This window comes from Heptranchias perlo, chromosome 15, assembly GCF_035084215.1.
Source record: "Heptranchias perlo isolate sHepPer1 chromosome 15, sHepPer1.hap1, whole genome shotgun sequence".
Taxonomy (NCBI): Eukaryota; Metazoa; Chordata; class Chondrichthyes; order Hexanchiformes; family Hexanchidae; genus Heptranchias; species Heptranchias perlo.
In genome coordinates, this window is record NC_090339.1 from 38,420,908 (window position 1) to 38,443,568 (window position 22,661).

General features: G+C 40.0%; 1 protein-coding gene across 6 annotated transcripts in view; it reads right to left on the bottom strand.

The window, feature by feature from the left end:
* Positions 1–22,661, bottom strand: part of LOC137333016 (synaptotagmin-like protein 2) — an 86,966-nt gene that overhangs the window by 21,039 nt on the left and 43,266 nt on the right. For 4 of the 6 annotated variants that reach the window (XM_067997090.1, XM_067997088.1, XM_067997089.1 and 1 more), the window contains 6 exons: positions 21,193–21,283; positions 14,740–14,991; positions 9,402–9,647; positions 7,126–8,793; positions 5,544–5,639; positions 2,725–2,769 (listed from right to left, as the gene is read on the bottom strand). In XM_067997090.1, coding sequence (XP_067853191.1) covers positions 2,725–2,769; positions 5,544–5,639; positions 7,126–8,793; positions 9,402–9,647; positions 14,740–14,991; positions 21,193–21,283 — 2,398 coding nt within the window. The remainder of the gene's footprint in view (positions 1–2,724; positions 2,770–5,543; positions 5,640–7,125; positions 8,794–9,401; positions 9,648–14,739; positions 14,992–21,192; positions 21,284–22,661) is intronic. The other 2 variants (XM_067997093.1, XM_067997091.1) reach the window with 2 other exon arrangements.

The window sequence follows — 22,661 nt, forward strand, 5'->3', positions numbered from 1 at the left end:
CAGTTGCTCAGCACAGCAGGACCAACTAAAACAAAACAATTTAAACACTTTTTTTAAAATAAAAAAAGTCCCATTAGCCAAAATCTCTTCAAGCTAATGAAAAATATGGAAAGTATTTACCAACAATGCCAGAATTAGTCACATTAATGCCAAATCCAAACACTGGAATCCAGTAAAGGGCATTATATATTAGACCATTCATGAAATCAGCCTGAACATTTAAAGTAGACCTGCTTTGCATAAAGTTCATAACACTGCATCAAAATGTTTAGTAAATGTTAATGCAGAAGAGATTCAGCATCACTCATTCCCAAGTAGACACGGAAAACAACACCACCACTTACCGGAGTCCTTTCATACAGACTTAAGGATGCAGGGAGGACCCAAAGATAATCACAATATAGAAAATCACACAGAATTTGCAATGTTGCATCTTGTTCTGCCTCTGGTAAGCAACATTACAATATTGCACCGATTACAGCACCTTACGTGAACAGGTAAATACAGCAGATAACAGCAAGTCAAAATAGTACTAGAAAAAAATAAACCCTCACGAAGGCTGTAATATAATTAACAGTCAAGTTTTGGTCGTGTGGCTTATTACACAGTGGGATGCCTCAATTAGATAACTGCTTTAAAAACATTTCTAGACATTCATTGTCCTGTTTGGTCTTGGGGATGTGCTCATTACGGATACCAGTATCACGAGAAAGCACATTTGGGGGAAACATAGAAACACAGAAAATAGGAGCCTGCTCCGCCATTCAATATGGCTGATCGTCTACCTCAATACCATATTCCCGCTCTCTCCCCATACCCCTTGATGCCTTTTGTGTCTAGAAATCTATCTTGCTCTTTCTTAAATATCTTCAGTGACTTGGCCTCCACAGCCTTCTGTGGTAGAGAATTGCACAGGTTCACCACCCTCTGAGTGAAGAAATTTCTCCTCATCTCAGTCCTAAATGTCCTATCCCATATCCTGAGACTGTGACCCCTCGTTTTGGACCCCCCAGCCAGGGGAAACATCCTCCCTGCATCCAGTCTGTCTAGCCTTGTCAGAATTTTATATGTTTCAATGAGATCCCCTCTCATTCTTCTAAACTTGAGTGAATACAGGCCGAGTCGACCCAATCTCTCCTCATACAACAGTCCTGCCATCCTAGGAATCAGTCTGATGAAGCTTCGCTGCACTCCCTCTATGGCAAGTATATCCTTTCTTGGGTAAGGAGACCTAAACTGCACACAATACTCCAGGTGTGGTCTCACCAAAGCCCAGTACAACTGCAGTAAGACATCCTTGCTCCTGTACGCAAATCCTCTTGCAATGAAGGTCAACATACCATTTGCCTTTCTAACTGCTTGCTGCACCTGCATGTTTGCTTTCAGTGACTGGTGTACAAAGACACCCAGGTCCTTTTGTACATCAACATTTCCCAATCTATCACCATTTAAATAATACTTTGCCTTTCTGTTTTTCCTTCCGAAGTGGATAACTTCACATTTATCCACAATATACTGCATCTGCTATGTATTTGCCCACTCACTCAACTTGTCCAAATCGCCGTGAAGCCTCTTTGCATCCTCCTCACAACTCACGAACCCACCTAGTTTTGTGTCATCAGCAAACTTGGAAATATTACATTTAGTTCCCTCATCCAAATCATTGATATATATTGTGAATAGCGGGGGCCCAAGCACTGATCCCTTAGTACCCCACTAGTCACCATCTGCCACCCCATAAAAGACCCATTTATTCCTACTCTCTGTTTCCTGTCAAATGTAATGATGGATTGAAGGTCATCACATCATGAGTTTGCAAATAAAAAGGTTAAAAATCAACTTTTCATGGCTGCTCTCTTTCAACAGAGGAAGTGGAACAACTTTCTATTTTGGCCATCCAGTCAGCAGCAGCCATTTCCAGGTTGGGAATATCGTTATCAGAATGCAGAAAAAAAGCTCTCAACCTTGCGTCAGATCAGTGTTAAACCACAGGCAGTTTTTTTACTCTGCTCTTGTGCCTGTTATGAAGTGAGTGGAGACCGACTCAAATCCATTTCACTTGTGGAACTTCCTTTCAGCAAACACACACAGCCATTCACCTCAACAGTCTGGGCTGGTCTAGAACCCAATTCCCAGACATGCTAGGGAAGTGTGCCAACCCATCAACCCAAGTCTCCAATAACTTGTGAAATTAAATAGTTATTTCTTGATTTTTGTCTATTCCAAGAAAAATATAAACTAAACACATGAAAAAGTATTTCAAGGGAAAACCACATTGTATTTCATTGACTTTAGGATGTCTCCAACCCCTAAATGATTTACTATCATGAAAACCAAATCAATAGAATAGATATAGAGCAATTGATGTGAATATTAATCCAATATACATGGCTCATTAATTTCAGTTAAAAAATTAAAACACAGGTTTGGGGTGTGGGAGAGTGGAGAAGGGAAATTCACTAATTTGGTCTCATTTTTTTTTTAAATGAAATACTTCCTAAATTTTATTTACACTGCATTTTTTGGATGATGTCCTGAAGAGGAAGAAACTGCTGTGCACCTCAGACGCCACCTCCATACACAGCTGAACGAAACCCATTGCAGAAAACAGCAAAATTCAATAAATTTAGAAATCATGCAGGTTTGTCAATTTGGTCAATTTTTGGATAAAGACTTGAAAATCAAATTTTGCTACAGGTAACATTTTCATGATGAAACTCTCACCATCTTTTTTTGTTTCATTCTCATTCACTGAAGTGATGGTTTCTCCTGTGAATAGAAAACAACACTGAATTCTAGCCATTACTACGAACATACGAATTACGAGCAGGAGTAGGCCATTCGGTCCCTCAAGCCCGCTCTGCCATTTGATAAGATCATGGCTGACCTGATTGTGACCTCAACCCGACTTTCCCGTCTACCTATTATAACTTTTGAATATTTTTAAGGCTGAGTTAGATAGATTGCTGATTAACAAGGGAGTCAATGACCCTGCCTCCATCGCTCTCGGGAGAAGGGAGTTCCACAGACTCACGACCCTCAGAGAAAAAATTTCTCCTCATCTCCGTCTTAAATGGGAGACCCCTTATTTTTAAACTGTGTCCCCTAGTTCTGGTCTCTTCTACAAGGGGAAACATCCCCTCAACATCTACCCCTTCTAGTCCCCTCAGGATCTTATATGTTTCAATAAGATAATTCACTAAAATTATGAACACATTCACAAACTGGACTGGTAGAGCCAACAGATTCCTGCCTCCACCTATCTATGAAGCATCGAGTCAGCAGATTAGGAACACAGTTGGGGAGGGGCAAATTTTCTGTTAATACTTTTACCAAAAATGAGAGAGAGAGTACAAAATGAAATCTCCTCTCTGTACTCAAGCTGACTGTTTTGGTAAAATTAAATTGACAGGAGGAATTTCTCACTATAGCTGTATGTTTGTCACCTGGGCAGAAATCCATCCAGCTTAATAGTCATTAAGCTTAGATATTCAACCCTTTTAAAGAACTTTTCACACTTTGCATCTTTCAAAAGGTAAGCAGGCGTCATTGATGCCATAACCTCTGCAGAAATTATTTTCTATACGTGTACTGTTGAAGAAGAAATAGAACCAAAAAAACTATGTGGTTATATTAAGCCACATGTCCAGTCAAAAAGATGGCTGATGCTCCAATTATATCATACAGAAAGGAAGAAAAAAGTGAACATAAAAAGGACAGGAAAAGGTCACCTGGTCCATTGAGGCAGTTCTATCCCAGCATAATGCAACTTGTGCACACTATTACCTGCCCTCTCTGCCCCCCCCACCCAATCTCCTAGGAAAGCTGAAAAACCAGAGTAGAACCTTAAGCTAATTTAGAAAATCTATCGGTAATTCCTCTCCGACCAAAAAGGTGGTCAACTTAGCTCCAGGAGACTGGTGACACTAGCCCCATTGACCCACCTACATTCTAGAAGTTGAGATGCTTACCTCTTACAAGTACTTATCCTGCTCCCTTTTGAATACTTGTAGCAAATCTGCCCTTTCTGCACATGTTGGCAACTTATTCCAGAGGTCAATAACTCCTAGAATCTAGTTCTATGCTTTCATAATTCGTACTTATGTCCCCTAGTCCTCCCTTGCCTATCTAGCTCAAATATTCTATCCACATGCACAGAATCAAATCCCTTCATTATTTTATGCCCCCCTCCTCAATCATAGAATCATAGAAATTTACAGCACAGAAGGAAGCCGTTCGACCCATCGTGTTTGCGCCAGCCGAGGAAGAGCCATCCAGCCTAATCCCACTTTCCAGCTCTTGGTTTGTAGCTTTGTAGGTTACGGCACTTCAAGTACACATCCAAGCATCTTTTAAATGCGATGAGGGTTTCTGCCTCTACCACCCTTCCAGGCAGAGTTCCAGATGCCTAACACCCTCTGGGTGAAAAAAAAATTCCTCAGCTCCCCTCTAATCCTTCTACCAATTACTTTAAATCTATGCCCCCTGGTTATTGACCCCTCTGCTAAAGGGAAAAGGTCCTTCATATCCACTATCTAGGCCCCTCATAATTTTATACACCTCAATTAAATCTCCCCTCAGCCTCCTTTGTTCCAAAAAAAACCCCCAGCCTATCCAATCTTTCCTCATAGCTAAAATTCTCCAGTCCTGGCAAAATCCTCGTAAATCTCCTCTGCACCCTCTCTGGTGCAATCACATCTTTCCTGTATTGTGGTGACCAGAACTGTACGCAATGAGGGGACAAAAACTGGACACAGAATTCCAGATGTAGCCTGACCAAGGTTTTGTATAAGGATAGTACTTCTCATTTTACATTTAACTATCCTAGCAATAGATCCTAACGCCCTATTAGCTTTTTCAACAGTCTTGGGAACAGGCCTTTGATGAATCATGCTCTATAACCCCCTTTTTCTTCCTCCATTCAGTATCCTTGAGCACACAACTGTGACCAACTTTGTTTTCCACTGAGTCATAGATGTGGCAATACAAATACACAATTCAACATTGTGAGCTATGTTCAACTGATAACGGTTTAAGTCTAATCACTATTTTCATGTAATACTTGCACATGCCGCGCACTTCAGTGCAGTACTAAGGGAATGCTGCATTGTCGGAGGAATCATCTTTCAGATGAGTTAAACTACGGCCCCATCTGCCTGTTCAAATGGACAAAAAAGATCCAATTGAACTATTCAAAAATGAGCAACAGAGTTCGCCAGTGTCCTGGCCAATATTGATTCCTCAACCAACACCACCAAAACAAATTAACTGGTCATTCAACTCATTGCTGTGTGTGGGATCTTACAGTATGCAAATTGATTGCAGGATTTATCTACATCTCAGTGACTACATGTCAAAATTAATTTATTGGCTGTGAAATGCTTTTGGGATGTCCTGAGGATCTGAACACTGCTATATAAATGGGAGTTCTTCTTTCCATAACAGCAATATGCCATCATTTTCCTCTTTATAAAATACTCATTACTCTATTGAAACTGAAAAATGCCAAATGAAGTTAAATTTACAAATAATGCCATACATACTGTCTATAGTAGAGCTTAAGTTGTCCATACTCTTAGCGTTAGCCTTCTTAGCTCTCGCTAAAGCCCTCATTACAGGGGACAATCCATAAGTAGAACCTGAATTAAATTAGAAGAACACTTTCAAACACAACTGTTCACATTAAAAAATGTACAAAATAGAGTACATGGCAGCAAAGTACATTCAAGAAGCTGAAGTATCAACCATCAACTTCTGAACCAGGGAAAATTAAGAAAAACAGAAGTGGTTTACTTCTTCATTCCTTCCAGTCCAGTTAATATGGAAAGTTCACTGAATCATATGAAACTGAGCTATTTGCCATCAGCAGGTACTTATCAGCTTAAGCAAATAGTCACACAAGAGAAACCACAATTCATTCAAGATGATCACCATTATTTTTCTGAAAATTACTAATTTAGTCACTTATTCAGAAATTATATTGCATAATCACTCAGATTCAGAATCATTAGAATAATTAGCATATTGCAATTATGATTTCTCACTTATTGTACAGGTATTCAACCAAATCCATTGGAAACCAAGGAGAAATTTAGAATATTACACAAGAACAAGATAGATTTTGCTAAGTGCAACAAGCTTTAGTTGGGCTTCTGGCTGGAGAAAACTTGAAACTTGGTGGAAACCTATAGACAGGGGCTCTAATATCCCCATAGAAGGAATATAAAGTGAGAAAAGGGGATATGTTAAATCAAACTTGAAATTACAGTTTTTACTAATGACTGCATTTTCTTGCTGCAATCTGTTTGCAAAGTGTTTTTTGTTCTAAACATTTGGACATCACAGTTCTGGTTTGTTTCATAATCTGAACAGAGATTCCATTAGAACGCAAGAATTTTTAGGAACAGGCATTTGGTCCAATAGTTTGATCCTTTTTGAAAAATCAACTCCACCTATTCCCGTTTTTACTATATGCTCAATCCCTTCATCCCTTCTGTTGATACTTGAACCCACTTATATTGTATATTTCAATGGCCTTCCCCATTAACATTCCACACCTTTTACCCTCTGATGTAAAAGTTTCACTTCCCTTTCCACCCCTAACTTTCCAATTTTTAAAACTTACTTCTCCTGGTATTTGAATCCTTTACCATGGTGAACAATTTGCTTTGGTCAACTATCAATTCTCTTTAGCACCTTGCAAATTTCAGGTTGAGACAGCTTGAAATCTTTTTTCCAAAGAAAACTAACTTCTTAATCTTTGCTTCTAATTCTTTATACCCAGACTCACCTTTGTTACTCACCCCTTCAACTTCTCAATTTACAGAGTTTTTATTTAATTTTCTTTATTCTTAGTCATGGTTTCCTCAAAGTTGAACAGGAACATTGTACAATATAAAACCAACATACATGAGTTAGAGCAGCATCTAATTGAGGGGTGCAAGTGGTGTCAAACCACAATTCCTTTGGGGTTGAGGGTGGAGGGGGAGGGAAGTGCAAGAAGTTTGGGGGCATGATTCTGCTAACACTGACAGCAAAGTGGATAAACTACTAAGAATTAGGTTTCAGGATTTTAAGTATTCAGCCTTCAAGGAAAAATATGTTACCAAATATTAAAAGTCAAACCTGACTCCATCCTTTGAAAACCATCGTTACTCTCTGAATCATCCATACAATGGATGACATTTGAAGACTGTTCCTCCTGGCTTCTGGAATTACTATTCACTGCATTGCCTGATAGATCATCCCCATTGTCTTGTGTACCAGTGAAAGGTAAAGCTTTACTATTGATTATAGGGTGCATATTGACTGAACATTGGAGTTCATCTGTAGATGATGCTCGCATATCTTTATCTGCAGAATGTGACTTCTTGCATAACGATGTTGATTCTTCGGTTACACTTCTTGGCATCAGGATGGTCTCAGATTCAGTTATATCACCTTCAGATGACTTATCCAACCGGACTTCTACCTGACTCTTCAAAGAAATGTTGATGTTGTCATTTTTTACTGGGATCACTTCCTGTTTCAACGTAGGAATATCGGACAGAGAAGAGCTTGGTGTGATTTCCTCATCTTTCTCCTTCGCAAACGGATGGTTTTCTTTGTGGAGGCTTACTGTGTAACCATCTACAGGGGTCCTCATCTCTGATTTGTGATCATTGTCAAGCAGTATTGGTCTCTTATTACAGACTTCATCATCAGCCTTTATCATTGTAAGCTCCTCTACTGGTACTGGGTCATACATTGCTGATTCAGCTGCCATTTTCCTTAGCTTCTTGTACATCTCCTTTCTTTGATTGTCTTTTGGTGGAAGAATCTCCTTTTTTATAGTTTCCTCCACAACGTAATCAGGAGCAGTTAGACTGCTTTTCATTAGTGGCAAAGACTCATCCAAACTTGAGTTTTTGGAGAGTCTCATTGTTGTGGGTCTCCCATGTTCAAAGGATTCCGGAGCAACTGAGTCTTTTGTCTGATCATCATTGCTGTGAGTTCGCTGGACAACAGTTTTAGATGCTTCGTCAACCATGGAAGGATTCGCTTCTATATGCTTATCCCATTTGGTCACCCATGTATCATTCTTTACCATTTTGACGATTGGTTTGACTCTTGGAGCAGGAACAGGAGGCAACTTGCTAGTCCTGGTTAACTGAACAGCTTCTCCCTCTTCCTCAGAGGAATGAGGCACTGATTGGTTCCCTTGAAGTTCCAGTTTAGGAGAGCTATTTGTAGGAGGAATTTTCCTGGTTACCAAATCGGACTTTGACTCAGCCAATGTGGAATGCTTTATTTCAGTGGGACTGCCTCTGTAATCTGGTGATCTAAGTTTTCTGAATGGAATTTTGGAAACACCACTTGGAAGGTCATTGTTTGCTTTCCTGGAATCAATTCCTCTTTCCCAAAAATGCTTCAGATTTTTAAAATGGTTGGGATCAGTGAGAGTTTCCTCTTCAGCGTGCTTATTACTTAAAGCACTTATGGTGAACATAGAACCTGGTTTATGGCCTTTCTCTCTCTCATCATCAGAAGAGGATGACTGACATTTAGCTATTCTGGAAGTAGGTTGGAAGGCAGCCTTTGCTTGGTCAGTCATCTCAGCAGTCCAGTTCTTACCTGGCAACATTCTACTTGATGGCTTCAGATCCTCAACAGGTGCTTTTGGAGTTTCTCCTGCTGTTTCTAAAGCAATTTTCAGTCTTGGAATTCGAGATGTAGGTGGCTGGTCCGATCTCTCAATTGTCTGGTGAGCTTGTTGGTCTTCATTAAGGATGGCTGCAGGTAGTCTTTGTGGACCTACAGTATATAAAGCAACATTCAGTTAATAACAAATCCAGGCATTGGAAGGAAAGTTACACTAAAGTGAACTGAGCATTTTTGTCCAGCTGTGGGTTGGTATTAGCTCTGTTAAGTCAGTCACAGTACATAAGTTAAAACAGCTGTACTCTCTGAAATCTTGACCCTACCTAAAATTAATACCAAGTTTCAAGGGCTATTCAGCTATCTCCAGCCAGTTCACTTGAGGAAGAAACCAAGCCACACAATTCAAACAAACATGCTGTGCGATTGGCTCAACTAGCCACTAAGGTTGGCAGCTGCTTTTAAAAACTTAGGAGCCAGGTTTCAAATGCCAAGTCCATTAACTGTCTTGGAGCGAATTGAAAGCATTGTCCTGACTTTACAAGACACTTGGGAAAAGGGAGGAGAGCCACATCTCATTTGTCAAGATGTCACACTCAACGGATATGATACAATGCTGCAAATTATGTCAACACTTCTATTTTCTTAAACAATTTGTCAGATATTTCTCAAAAGACAACATTGCCCCTTTTAATCTTTTTCCTTTTTTTTGGATGGGGTAGAAGGAAAAGTTTATTAAAAGTAATAACTGTACTATACATCACCTGGCTCAGAGGCAAGGGTTTCTGGCTTCTCATTGGATAGTGTTTCACTTTCTCTAGATGAGCTCCTCCGTTTCGGAATCCGGGTAATGCTAGAGGGAGCCATTTTCCTCTGGTCACTGGTCTCTGGAATTTGATAGGTGGGTGCCCCATTATAGCGAGTGGCCACAGTTTTCCTTGGTTTTCGCACATCCAGGGCCTTCTCCTGCATTGGAGATGCTACAGTAGAGACTGTGGCAAGTCTTTGACCTAAAACAGAAAAATTGATAAATTCACTTAACTGGAAGTTATTTTCCTTCATAATCTTCTCAGTTCACAGAATGTACAATAAATTCTTTGAAATTTCATTTTCAGTACTGAAATATATACAAATTGTCGGATTTAAGATTACTAGCAAGTGGATACCACAGCTGAATTGAATCCAGCTCAGACTGGAGTGGCAAGTCTTTTCTCTCTACCAACTGCAAAGGAAATGTTTGAGAAAGCCTAAACTCAATGTCTAGTTGGCAAGAGTCTACAGCATGAAACTGACTATAACAGTAGCAGAAAATGGCAATCTAACTCAAAGAGACTATAAAGGATGGGAAAAAGTCAAAGTCCAACTACACAAGCGATTTCTTTAGAGATGGAGTAAAGCCAATAATTCCCATACTTCAATTCAATGAGTCAACTTCCTCCAGCTGAACAATGAAGAAACTAAAGCCATTAACTTCGGCCTCTCACCACAACTCTGCTCCTTTACCAATGCTGCATTCCACTTCCCTCTACAGCCTCAGTCCACCACTGGTAGCTATTTTTTCAGCCACCTAGGCCCCACTCTAGAATTTCATCCCCAAACACCTCTGCCTCTCCTCGGTCAATGAGGGTAATGTGTTTGATGTAGTGTACATGGATTTTAGCAAGGTTTTTGACAAGGTCCTACATGGCAGACTGGTCAAGAAACTAAAAGCCCATGGGAAAGTAGCTAGTTGGATCCAAAATTGACTCAGTGGCAGAAAGCAAAGGGTAATGGTTGACGGGTGTTTTTGCGACTGGAAAGTGTTTCCAGTGGTGTCCCGCAAGGCTCAGTACTAGGTCCCTTGCTTTGTGGTATATATTAATAATTTGGACTTGAATGTGGGGGGGCTTGATCAAGAAGTTTGCAGATGATACAAAAATTAGCCGTGTGGTTGATAGTGAGGAGGAAAGCTGTAGACTGCAGGAAGATATCAATGGATTGCTCAGGTGGGCAGAAAAGTGGCAAATGGAATTCAATCCAGAGAAGTGTGAGGTAAATGGGAGGACACTGAATGGTGTAGAGGAACAAAGGGACCTTGGAGTACATGTCCACAAATCCCTGAAGGTATAGATAAGGTGGTTAAAAAGGCATACGGGATACTTTCCTTTATTATCGGAGGCATAGAATATAAGAGCAGGGAGGTTATTCTAGAACTGTATAAAACATTGGTTAGGCCACAGCTTGAGTACTGCGTACAGTTCTGGTCACCACATTACAGGAAAGATGTGATTGCACTAGAGAGGGTACAGAGGAAATTTACGAGGATGTTGCCAGGACTGGAGAATTTTAGCTATGGGAAAAGATTGGATCGGCTGGGGTTGTTTTCTTTGAAACAAAGGAGGCTGAAGGGAGATTTAATTGAAGTATATAAAATTATGATGGGACTAGATAGAGTGGATAGGGAAGACCTATTTCCCTTAGCAGAGGGGTCAGTGACCAGGGGGCATAGATTTAAAGTAATTGGTAGAAGGATTAGATGGGAGCTGAGGAGAAATGTTTTCACCCAGAGGGTGGTGGGGGTCTGGAACTCACTGCCTGAAAGGGTGGTAAAGGCAGAAACCCTCAACTCATTTATAAAGTACTTGGACGTGCACTTGAAGTGTCGTAACCTACAGGGCTGCGGACCAAGTACTGGAAAGTGGGATTAAGCTGGATAGTTCTTCTTCGGCCGGCACGGACACGATGGGCTGAATGGCCTCCTTCTGTGCCGTAACTTTCTATGATTCCTCCTTCAAACCCACTTTGACCAAGCCTTTGGTCATCCTTCCCATTTACTCCTCATTTGGCTTTGTGCCCATTTTCCACCCATCTCTGAAGCACCCTGGGACTTTTTTCTACTTTCAAGGTGCTATATAAATGCAACCTGCTACTATTATTTCATCTAAAAGGTTCTGGGAACACTTGTTACAGTCACTGAATAGTAAAGCATTCTATTCCTTCATATGGACTCCTCTTATCTTGATGTTCACAGAAGTTGTTCTACCAGCAACGAAGATTTCAGTTTGGAATCAATGGCAAATTGTGGCACAAGGTATAATTTCCCTAGTGGTAGAGTCAGATTACTGAAGGATGTTAGTTTTTTTTTCCATTAACCACATTATTGCGATACTACTGGCAAAGAACAGAGCAAATGTATCATGTAGGGAAAGGAAAGTCAGCCACAAGGACAAGTTTCTCCAGGAAACAGGGTAACCTTCTGTTCAATTACAGCTCAGATACATTTAGCATATGATATTCATAACACCATCTTCAGCCCTCTGTATCTAGCTCACACTGTCAATAATCCAGCTGACTGTATCCTTCACTGTACATGGAATGAACTCTATCTCACTACACTACTTATACTGGAGACTGAGGTAGGTTCAAATTCATGCTCAAGGGTTCAAATGAAGTCATGAGAAACTTGGATAGTTTGTGAAACTCATTTGAAGGGAATTGTTTAAATACATAACCCGTTCTCTTCCTTCCCCTCAGTATGGAGACAAGGAAGCTCCTTTCAGGGTTCAGTAAATGTTGCTCTGCATAAAAGCAACCTGATCAGTGTTTGAAAGGCCACATTGTGGAATTCTGTCATTTAAAATTTCCTTTACTGTTAAAAGTGCTGTAGGAGGCGACTGAGGCTGATGTGGAGAAGGCAACAAGGCAATAGGGAAGCCTTAACAGATTCATACTGATTATGGATGATAATAAAGATTGCGTGAAAGTTTTGTACTGAAACAAAACCAAATGCACACCCTCATTACATTAGAGGTTTTAAAAAAAAACTTATTTGAAAGTAGAGGGGGAAATTACTCAAAGTTCCCAATGGGTTTAAAGAGATATGATGGAACAGTGATATTTTTTGGTACATCTGCACCTCTAGTTTTTGATTAACTTTGTATTCATTAAAGCGAGAGAGGCCAGTACTAGGGAGCAGAACACCTTTAGTACTCTTGGGTCTGATGTTTGAGTGGACATAGAGACAAGTTTCCATTTCCCACGCCAGCTACTTCTTGTGGCTCATATTGGGAAGGTCAGTTAGCATTGCCTTTTTTCAATTTCAATTATTTAACAAATGTGTTTGTGTTTTTTTAAACTGAGTGCTGATGAACTTGAGGATTCTAACCAGGTCAGAGAGGTACTTAATCAGTGTGAAGGAGTTGGATTAACAGTGGAGTTATTGTCATTGACAATACAAACTGTTGACTGGAAAGAACTGCTGACCCCCCACCCCCCGCAACAATGAGGGAGCTGTATTAACATAAAGGAAACAGTCAGTAGTGGGCTGTGAGAAAGTGCAAGGAAATTAAATAAAAACACACGTGATCGATTGTTTTCAACACATCGGATCAATGGCAATTTTCTGAATAGATGTTAATCCAGGTCCTTCACATGATCAGGCTCAGTAACTCCTCCCAGCCAGTTTCCCCATCCATCACCAATTAGGTAATTTTAAACATCGAGTCTACAGCACAGAAACAGGCCATTCAGCCCAACTGGTCTTTGCCAACGCTTATGCTCCACACGAGCCTCCTCCCACCCCTCTTCATCTAACCCCATTAGCATACCCTTCTATTCCTTTCTGCCTCATGTGCTTATCTAGCTTTCCTTTAAATGCATCTATGCTATTTGCCTCAACTATTCCTTGTGGTAGCACATTCCACATTCTTGCCACACTTTGGGTAAAGAAGTTACTCCTGAATTCCCTATTGGATTTATTAGTGACTATCCTATACTTATGACCTCTAGTTTTGGACTCCCCCATAATTGGAAACATTTTCTCTATGTCTACCCTATCAAACCCTATTATCTTAAAGACCTCTATCGGGTCACCTCTCAGCCTTCTCTTTTCTAGCAAAAAGGGCCCCAGCCTGTTCAGCCATTCCTGATAAGTATATCCTCTCTGTTCTGGTATCATCCTTGCGATTCTCCAGTGTTGCGGATGTTCAGTCATTGAGTATATTCAAGACCGAGATCGATAGATTTTGGACACTAAGGGAATCAAGGGATATGGGGAAAGGGCAGGAAAGTGCAGTTGAGGTAGAAGATCAGCTACGATCCTATTGAATGACGGAGTAGGCTCGAGGGGCCATATGGCCTACTCCTGCTCCTATTTCTTTTGTCTCTATATTCTTTTTATAATTTGGAGACTAGAACTATACACACTACTCCCAGTGTGGTCTAACCAAGGTTCTACACAAGTTTAACATAACGTCTCTTTTTTTCAATTCTATCGCTCTAGAAATGAACCCCAGTGTGTGGTTTTCTTTTTTTGTAAGGAATCTTACAACACCAGGATATAGTCCAACAGTTTTATTTGAAAATCACAAGCTTTCGGAGATTATCTCCTTCGTCACTCACCTGACAAAGGAGATAATCTCCGAAAGCTTGTGATTTTCAAATAAAACTGTTGGACTATAACCTGGTGTTGTAAGAATCCTTACATTTGTCCACCCCAGTCCATCACCGGCATCTCCACATCATTCTTTCTTTGTGGCCTTATTAACCTGCGTCATTACTTTTAATGATTTGTGAATGTGTACCCCTAGATCCCTTTGCTCAGCTATCCCATTTAGACTCTATTATCCAAGTAGTGTGTGGTCCCTTTATTCTTCCTACCAAAATGCACCACCTCACACTTATCTATATTGAAACTCATTTGTCAATTACACGCCTAAGTTTATTGATGTCGTCTTGTATTTTGTCACATTCTTCCTTTATGTCAACTAACAGTCAAAGTCTTTGGTTTTTAACCATGACGTTACTGATAAATGAAATGCCCTCTTGAAATATTGTATTTATGGCTAGATTGTTGGAAATTTGGGGACAGAGACAGGTAGGTAATTTTATTTTTTAAACTGGCATGGCCTGAATCATTACTTATTGGGCTTTTCTCAGAAGCTCAGTGAAAATATTGCAAACCAGGGATTTTGAAAAAATGTGATTGTGTGAGTGTGTTTAATTCAGACGGGGAATGTGCGTGGATTGAGTACTCATCATTAGTCCTCCACCTCCAATAATGTCACCAAAAATCATCTTCTGGATCTTCAGATGAGAAGAAACATTTCATGACCACACACTCACCATTCAAATTACTGTGCTCAGACTCTCCTGGAGCCTTCGGTGTTTCCTCTGTAAATTCTAAATGACGCTGTGCTCTTGGAATCAGAGTGCTGCCAGCAGTCGGTGCAGTTCTTTGGTCGCTAATCTCATCAGCCTGGTAGGCTTGTGTCCGGTCATAGTGGATAGCTGCAACATTGTCTTGCTTTCTCAGGTCTGGAGCCTGTTCACAAGTAGGAGACTCTGCACTGGAGACTGCAGGAATTCTGTGCTGACCTGTAACAGAGAATGAAACAACTCAATCCAACTAGTAGCCAGTTCAGAAAATGGCCTCATCGATTCCCAATAAAGGGCAACATTATTTCATGTACAAAAAAAAAATAAAAATTAGTATGCTCCAACTGGCAATAAAATATGTCTTTTAAAAGAAAAAGACAACTTCCAATCAGAACTCAACTGCAAAATTGGACAGATATCAAGATCATCTTTGGCTTAGTGTCCATTTTCAATATAAGCAAGATGGAGCAGACTTTAGCTGCATATTCTCAATGGTAATGAGTAGAATCAGTAATCAATAGGCTCTTTGCTGAGGGGTAATACCAGCAAAACCAGAAATGTATGACTTCATTTTCTCCTTACACCTCTGGTCAAGGGTTGGGGGGGGGGGGGGGGGTGATGTGGAAAGAGAAGAGTATGTCATATCCCCCAAAATGTATTTATCTTGTAAAGGTGTACACTTCAGCTCCTGTATAAGTCAATGTGGAGCATCTATCAGACACAAGAGACTGTACTATATTTTGAGGTAATAATAATCGCCGCATAGTTTTGAGGATGCATCAACGGAAATTATACTTCTGCTCATAAAGTCATCACAATCATGATGTCTTACTATCTGTACTCTCAAAATATTAAAATCTGACTGGCTTGGAAACATTTACTGAGCTTGATCTTGCATGTGAACTTGGTTTCCTCACACAGATGAGCTCAATAACTTCAAACTAGTTCTCCTTTCATTTGAATTAAGAAAGGCAATGAGAAAACTCATTCCTTGCCTTAAAAAGTGTCAAATTATTTGTTTTTAAAAAGCAAAAATCGGACAGAGACCAAGACCACCTTTGGCTTATTGTCCATTTTTGTCCGCTAATGCCTCTATGAAGCACCTTGCGACAAAAGTAGAATTCTTGTCTTGGTAAGCTTGTATATCTAGATTTAGATTTCAAAATAACAAGGATTTAAAAATGGAGCTGACTGTTCACTAAATGCAAAATGGGGGGCCACAGGTGCTGGGGTAGAGTTTCCACTTTGGGTGCAATTGGGAAATTGTGCCCAAAACACACTGGTTAGGTTACAGTTCAAGTTTCCGCTAAAATCATTCATACATGTAAAATCTTCCATGAACCAGCACAATCGTGCAGCGCAATAGAACATAATCATTTCTTTTTTTTTCTTTCCATTACAAAGTAATTAAGAGTGGTAACAGAGTTACATCGAAACTACAGCACAGAAACAGGCCATTTGGCCCAACTGGTCTATGCTGGCATTTATACTCCACACTTAATCTAACCCTATCAGGATACCCTACTATTCCTATCTCCCTCATATGCTTATCCAGCTTCCCCTTAAAAGGTATCTATACTATTTGCCTCAACTATTCCTTGTAGTAGTGTGTTCCACATTCTTACCACTCTTTGGGTAAAGACGTTTCTCCTGAATTCCCTATTGGATTTATTAATGACTATCTTGTATTTATGACCTCTAGTTTTGGACTTCCCCACAAGTGGAAACATTTTCTCTACGTCTACCCTATCAAACTCTATTATCTTAAAGGCCTCTATCAGATCACCCCTCAGTCTTCTCTTTTCTAGAGAAAAGAGCCCCAGCCTGTTCAGCCTTTCCTGATCAGGATATCCTCTCAGTTCTGATATCATCCTAGTGATTCTTTTTTGCACCCTCTCCAATGTCTCTATATCCTTTCTATAATACAGAGACCAGAACTGTGCACAGTACTCCAAACATGGTCTAACCAAGGTTCTATACAAGTTTAACATAACTTCTCTGCTTTTCAATTCCATCCCTCTAGAAATGAACCCGAGTGCTTGGTTTGCCTTTTTTGTGGCCTTATTAACCTGCATCACTACTTTTAGTGATTTGTGTATCTATACCCAGAGATCCCTTTGCTCCTCTACTCCATTTAGACTATTATCCAAGCAGTATGTGGCCACCTTATTCTTCCTACCAAAATGAACCACCTCACACTTATCCGTATTAAAATTTATACACCCATTATACACCCATTCTGCAAGTTTATTAAAGTCCTCTTGCATTTTGATACATTCATTCTTTCTTTATATTAACTACACCCCCCAATTTGGTGTTGTCTGCAAATTTTGAAATTGTATTTCTGATTCATGAATCCAAATTGTTAATATAAACTGTGAACAGTGGTCCCAGCACTGATCCCTGTGGAAAATCACTCTCCCACCTTAAGCAGCTACCCTTAAACTCTACTCTGTTTTGTAGCCAGCTTGCTATCCATTCTGCTACCTGTCCCCTGACTCCACATACTCTGACCTTACCCATGAGTCTACAATGCGGTACCTTAACAAAGGCCTTTTGAAAATCCAAATATATTACACCTACTACATTACCCTTGTCTACTTTTTCTGTTACTTCTTCAAAGAATTCAATAAGGTTGGTCAAGCATGACTTTCCCTTCTGAAATCTGTGCTGACTATTCTTTATTATTATTTTCGTTCTCTAGATGTTTTTCTATTACACATTTGAGTAAAGATTCCATTATCTTTCCTACCACCGACATTAAGCTAGTTCCCTGGACTTCTCCATTTTTAAATTGAGAGATAACATTAGTTGCCCGCCAGTCCTCTGGCACTATTTCCTTTTCTAGTCTAAAAGTGCCTCTGCTATCTCATCCATAACCTCTTTTAAAATTCGCGGATGCAATCCATCCAGACCAGGGGTCTTATCCTCCCTAAATTTGATTATTTATTATCTCCCCCCCTTTCTATCTTAAATGTTTTAATATCTTTTTCGATCTCTTCTTCTAATGTCATCCACCTTGTTAGTTAATCTCCCTGGTAAATACAGAGGCAAAGTAACTATTCAATATTTCTGCTATTTCGCTGGCGTTACCTGTGAGTTTATCTTGTGCATCCCTTAGTGGCCCTATCCCTATTCTGATCTTTCTTTTGTTATGTGTGAATGTAGGATACTTTATCAAGGAATATCAAAAGAAATAGTAATTTAATCTCATAGTTCCTCTTTGTTTTTCTAATTGATTTTTTGATTTCTTTCCTAACCTCTTAGTATTCCCTTTTGTCACCTTCTCCTTTATTTTCTATGTACTTATTTTCTTTAGTTTCAATTTTACCTTTCTCTTTATTCATCCATGGTGTTTCACTATTGGCTGGTTTGTTCTTGCTTTTCAGAGGAATATATTTCTACTAAATTCTGTTGATCACCATTTTAAAATATTACCCACTGCTGTTCTAATTCTTTGTCTATCAAAATTCTTTCCAGTTTACCTGCCCTAGTTCTATTCTTATCCCCTCAAAATTAGCTTTTCTCCCCCCAATCTATTACTTTGGTCTTTGCCTTACTTATGTCTTTCTTAATCATTATTTTAAACCTTATTATGTTTGGATCACTATTGCCTAGATGTTCCCCTATGCTTATTTCTCGTCATTTCTGGTTCATTTCCCATTACTAGATCCAGCAGTGATTCCTCTCATTAGGCTTCTCATATACTGTACAAGGAGTCATGTACATACTGTGAAAACTCCATTCCTTTCTCTCCTTTCCATACCTCGTCTTGCCAGTTTATTTGGGGGTAGTTGAAGTCTCCCATCATTATTATTCGATTATTTTTTAAACTCATTTCATAGATTTGCCTACATATTTGATTCTCCACTTCCCTTCCACTATTAGGTGGTCTGTAGAATATACCTATTAACATGATCAATCTCTTCTTGTCCATTATTTCAATCCATATGGATTCTGTTTCTATCTTAATGCTACTTATATCCCTTTTTTCTATTGCCACTATGTTGTCTCTAATTAGTACAGCTACCCCTAACCCCCTCTTCCTTCCCTAGCTTTTCTAAGTACATTATATCCTGCAATATTTAACTTACAGCCCTGTTCCTTATGTAGCCATGTTTCAGTTATCCCTACCACATCTGGCTCCTTGCAATGAATTATTGCCTCCAGTTCCCCCGTTTTGTTTCAGATGCTGTGTACATTGCTGTACAGGCAATTTCATTTGTTTTTAGTAATTGTTCCCCTGCCTTTGTTTTTAATGTCATTTTGAACTAATATTCTATAATTGTATTTGTTCCCTGACCGTTTAAGTTACCCTAATTCCTTAACTTGATCTGACCTTTACTCATTTCCTATCTCTTTTTACCCACCTTTGATCCATATCACTTGATATCCTTACCTAACAAAAATCTATCAATCTCAGTCCTATCAGAAGGGAGAATTTTGGAGGAAAGGAAAAATAGAAGAAAACCAAAACACACTAATGAAACATTCCATCGGAGCATGACTGCGCTGACAGGTTCTCATCTTCTCCCCAAAATGGGCACGTTCTCCAATTCTGTAGCTACATTGATCTCTCAGATACCGTATATCTATCCCTGAGGAGATGGGAAGAAATGCTCTCAACACAGAACCGAGCCAAAGTGGCTGCTGTGCATCTATGCCAGCAGGGATTTCAAACCAGGCCTTTTGTTTTATTTGGAGGGGAAACAGAGAATCCAGAACAGAAAGTAAACATTTCCTCTTGACAAGGGAAGGAGGAGGCATCATTATGGCACCTTCAGCCACTTTTGCACATTGTCTTATGGTTCACTGGTTAAGGTGGTATTGGCAGAATCCTAAGAGGAGATTACTGGCTCATCCCTTTAGAAACAAAGTGTTGCATTGTCTGAGCACAAAGAAAAGATTTGTGTAGTTTAGTCCAGCCACTAGAGGGTGCTTTATTACAGTAACTCGTGTTCATGTTCCAAGTTACAAAGACAGAACTTTTAACTATTGTTCGGTATTTTGCATTCCATATTTGCACCCCAAACTCTGTTGATTTGAGGCCAGTGCAGGAGAGGATCACAAGAGCTCCTCTTCCGCTTAAGCTCAAAAAAGTTAACAGCACCTGCCTTCAAATACAAATGGTAATGGAAATACCCACCTACACATGGATTGCAAAGGATTAGACCGCTAGTTCAAGCATAGAGATCTTTAGAAAGCACTCAGGGGGATGCAAGCACTTTCAACCAGCATTGAGAGAGAGGATTTATATTTTTGCATTTAATCTTTAAGTTTTTAAAAATGCCTTGGAAATGGAATATATTAACATGCCCCAGGTAGCTCTTTGGTCTCACAGTAGTAACCTGATCACCCATCACAATGCCTTCCTCTTACAATCTAAAAAGGTTTTATAAAGTCCAAGTTTGGCATCACCAGGCTAACCAAAATGCTATTTCTTGAATTATCTGTAAACAATTTTACAACATCAAGTTATAGTCCAGCAATTTTATTTTAAATTCACAAGCTTTCGGAGGCTTCCTCCTTCCTCAGGTAAATGTTCAGGAGCTCCTCGAAGCCTACGCATTTATACCATGTATTGTTCTATATGTATAAATGCGTAGGCTTTGAGGAGCTCCTGAACATTTACCTGAGGAAGGAGGAAGCCTCCGAAAGCTTGTGAATTTAAAATAAAATTGCTGGACTATAACTTGGTGTTGTAAAATTGTTTACAATTGTCAACCCCAGTCCATCACCGGCATCTCCACATCTTGAATTATCTGATTTTCTCTCCTATGCTAATCCCCACAAAATTTGGATCTTTGCTCTTAGTATTCTCAACTTAAAAAAAAGTAGAGTCACAGTATGGGTGCTCTCAAATATTGTTTCGAGAATATGGTGAGGTTTGGCGGCGGTGGGGGGGGGGGTGGGCAGATAAAGAGAAAATCACATCCCTCAAGTTCGATAGCCATTACTGGTTGAACTAGCTGTTCATGCACACGTTCTCGAGAAGATGATCTTGCTCCTGCAAAAATTCTTCCAATCCAGTACCATAACTATGTGGATCAACAGAGTGACACATATGGTCTCATTACTTACCCATGGCTGCACTGTTGAAATATTCATTTAAGTAAAAACTATATAGGTCTAACTCTAGCACATCCCCAAACAATTTGGATCCAAAAGGAATCCAATCTCAGAATGATTGAGTAAGCAACTATGCTGCTTTTCTGCAAGTGCTGCTATAAAGGGCTGTTCCAATACTTTATTTTACAATGCCAAACAAAGCAGTCAAACCAAGGGATTTGAATCCCATTTGCAGTAACAATGCATAGTCGACACACAATGGTTTGTGTAGCTGGCACACCTCCCCATTGTAAATGGGCCAATAATTAGGATGCACTGTCATTTAACACCAGTACAGATATTGTTAATTACCCTTTTCAGGAAACACTGGTGTTTCTACTGCAACTGCCGCAGGGCTTGACTCATTACTGCTGCTTACCCGAGGATCGTAGAGTGACTTCCTCTGCAGTACAAGGAGAGAACAAGAGTTAAATATAATCAAAAACTCAACAACTAGGGCATTATTAGCTGTTAAAATGCTGCTAAAATAAATAACGAACAAGAAAAGGTCATTTGACCCTATGAAGCCCATTCCCTCCAAAGGCCACGTACACAAATCATCCTATTCAACCACACCATCCTTCACCAATGCCTCTAAAGCAGAAAGCAAAAAAGCAATGACAGGAAAAGCACCACCATCTAGGGAATATGCAATGACTAAGGCCTCAAGATTCTCAGAAGCTGTGTTGGAGATTATATTGGCAGAGGTAAGGGTTGGACAACAAAGGCTTATTGACACCATGGGAATCATCTCCCAGAAAGGGATGTGCAGACAGTCTGGAGGTAGGTGAGACTGGCAGTCAGAGCCAGCTCTACCACTCCACAGCTATTCAGTGCTGGAAATGTTTTATTGACCTCACCAGATTGGCCAAGGTAAGTGAATTGTAAACAATTTTACAACACCAAGTTATAGTCCAGCAATTTTATTTTAAATTCACAAGCTTTCGGAGACTTCCTCCTTCCTCCTTCCTCAGGTAAAAACATTTACCTGAGGAAGGAGGAAGTCTCCGAAAGCTTGTGAATTTAAAATAAAATTGCTGGACTATAACTTGGTGTTGTAAAATTGTTTACAATTGTCAACCCCAGTCCATCACCGGCATCTCCACATCAAGGTAAGTGAAGGCACAAGTGCCTATACAGATGCTGAGATACTGCTGAAAGCAGGACTCATTTTCACACCATCCAGGATCATAAAGTCTAAAATGAGTGAATGAGACCCTTTGTAGGGTACACTTAGTGGGGTCCGCCCGACGAGTACACCCGCTCTCCTACCATTCCACTGTCCCATATCATGTGTCAGCCATGGCTCAGTTGGTAGAGTGCTTTCTTGTGAGTCAGAGGATTGTGGGTTCAAGCCCCACTCCAGAGACTGGAGCACAAAATCTAGGCTGATACTCCAGTGCAGAACTGAGGGAGCGTTATACTGTCGGAGGTACAGTCTTTTGGATGAGACGTTAAACCAAGTCTGGCCTCTCAGGTGAACGTAAAAGATCCCATGGCACTGTTTCGAAGAAGAGCAGCGGAATTCTCCCCAGTGTTCTGGCCAACATTTATCCCTCAACCAACATCACTAAAAACAGATTATCTGGTCATTATTACATTGCTGTTTGTGGGACCTTGTTGTGCACAAATTGGCTGCCATGTTTCCTACATTACAACAGTGACTACACTTCAAAAAAGTATTTTGTTGGCTGTAAAGCACTTTGGGACCTCCTGAGGTCATGAAAGGTGCTATATTAATGCAAGTCTGTCTTTCGAGAGAGAAAGGAAAAGACTGCTGG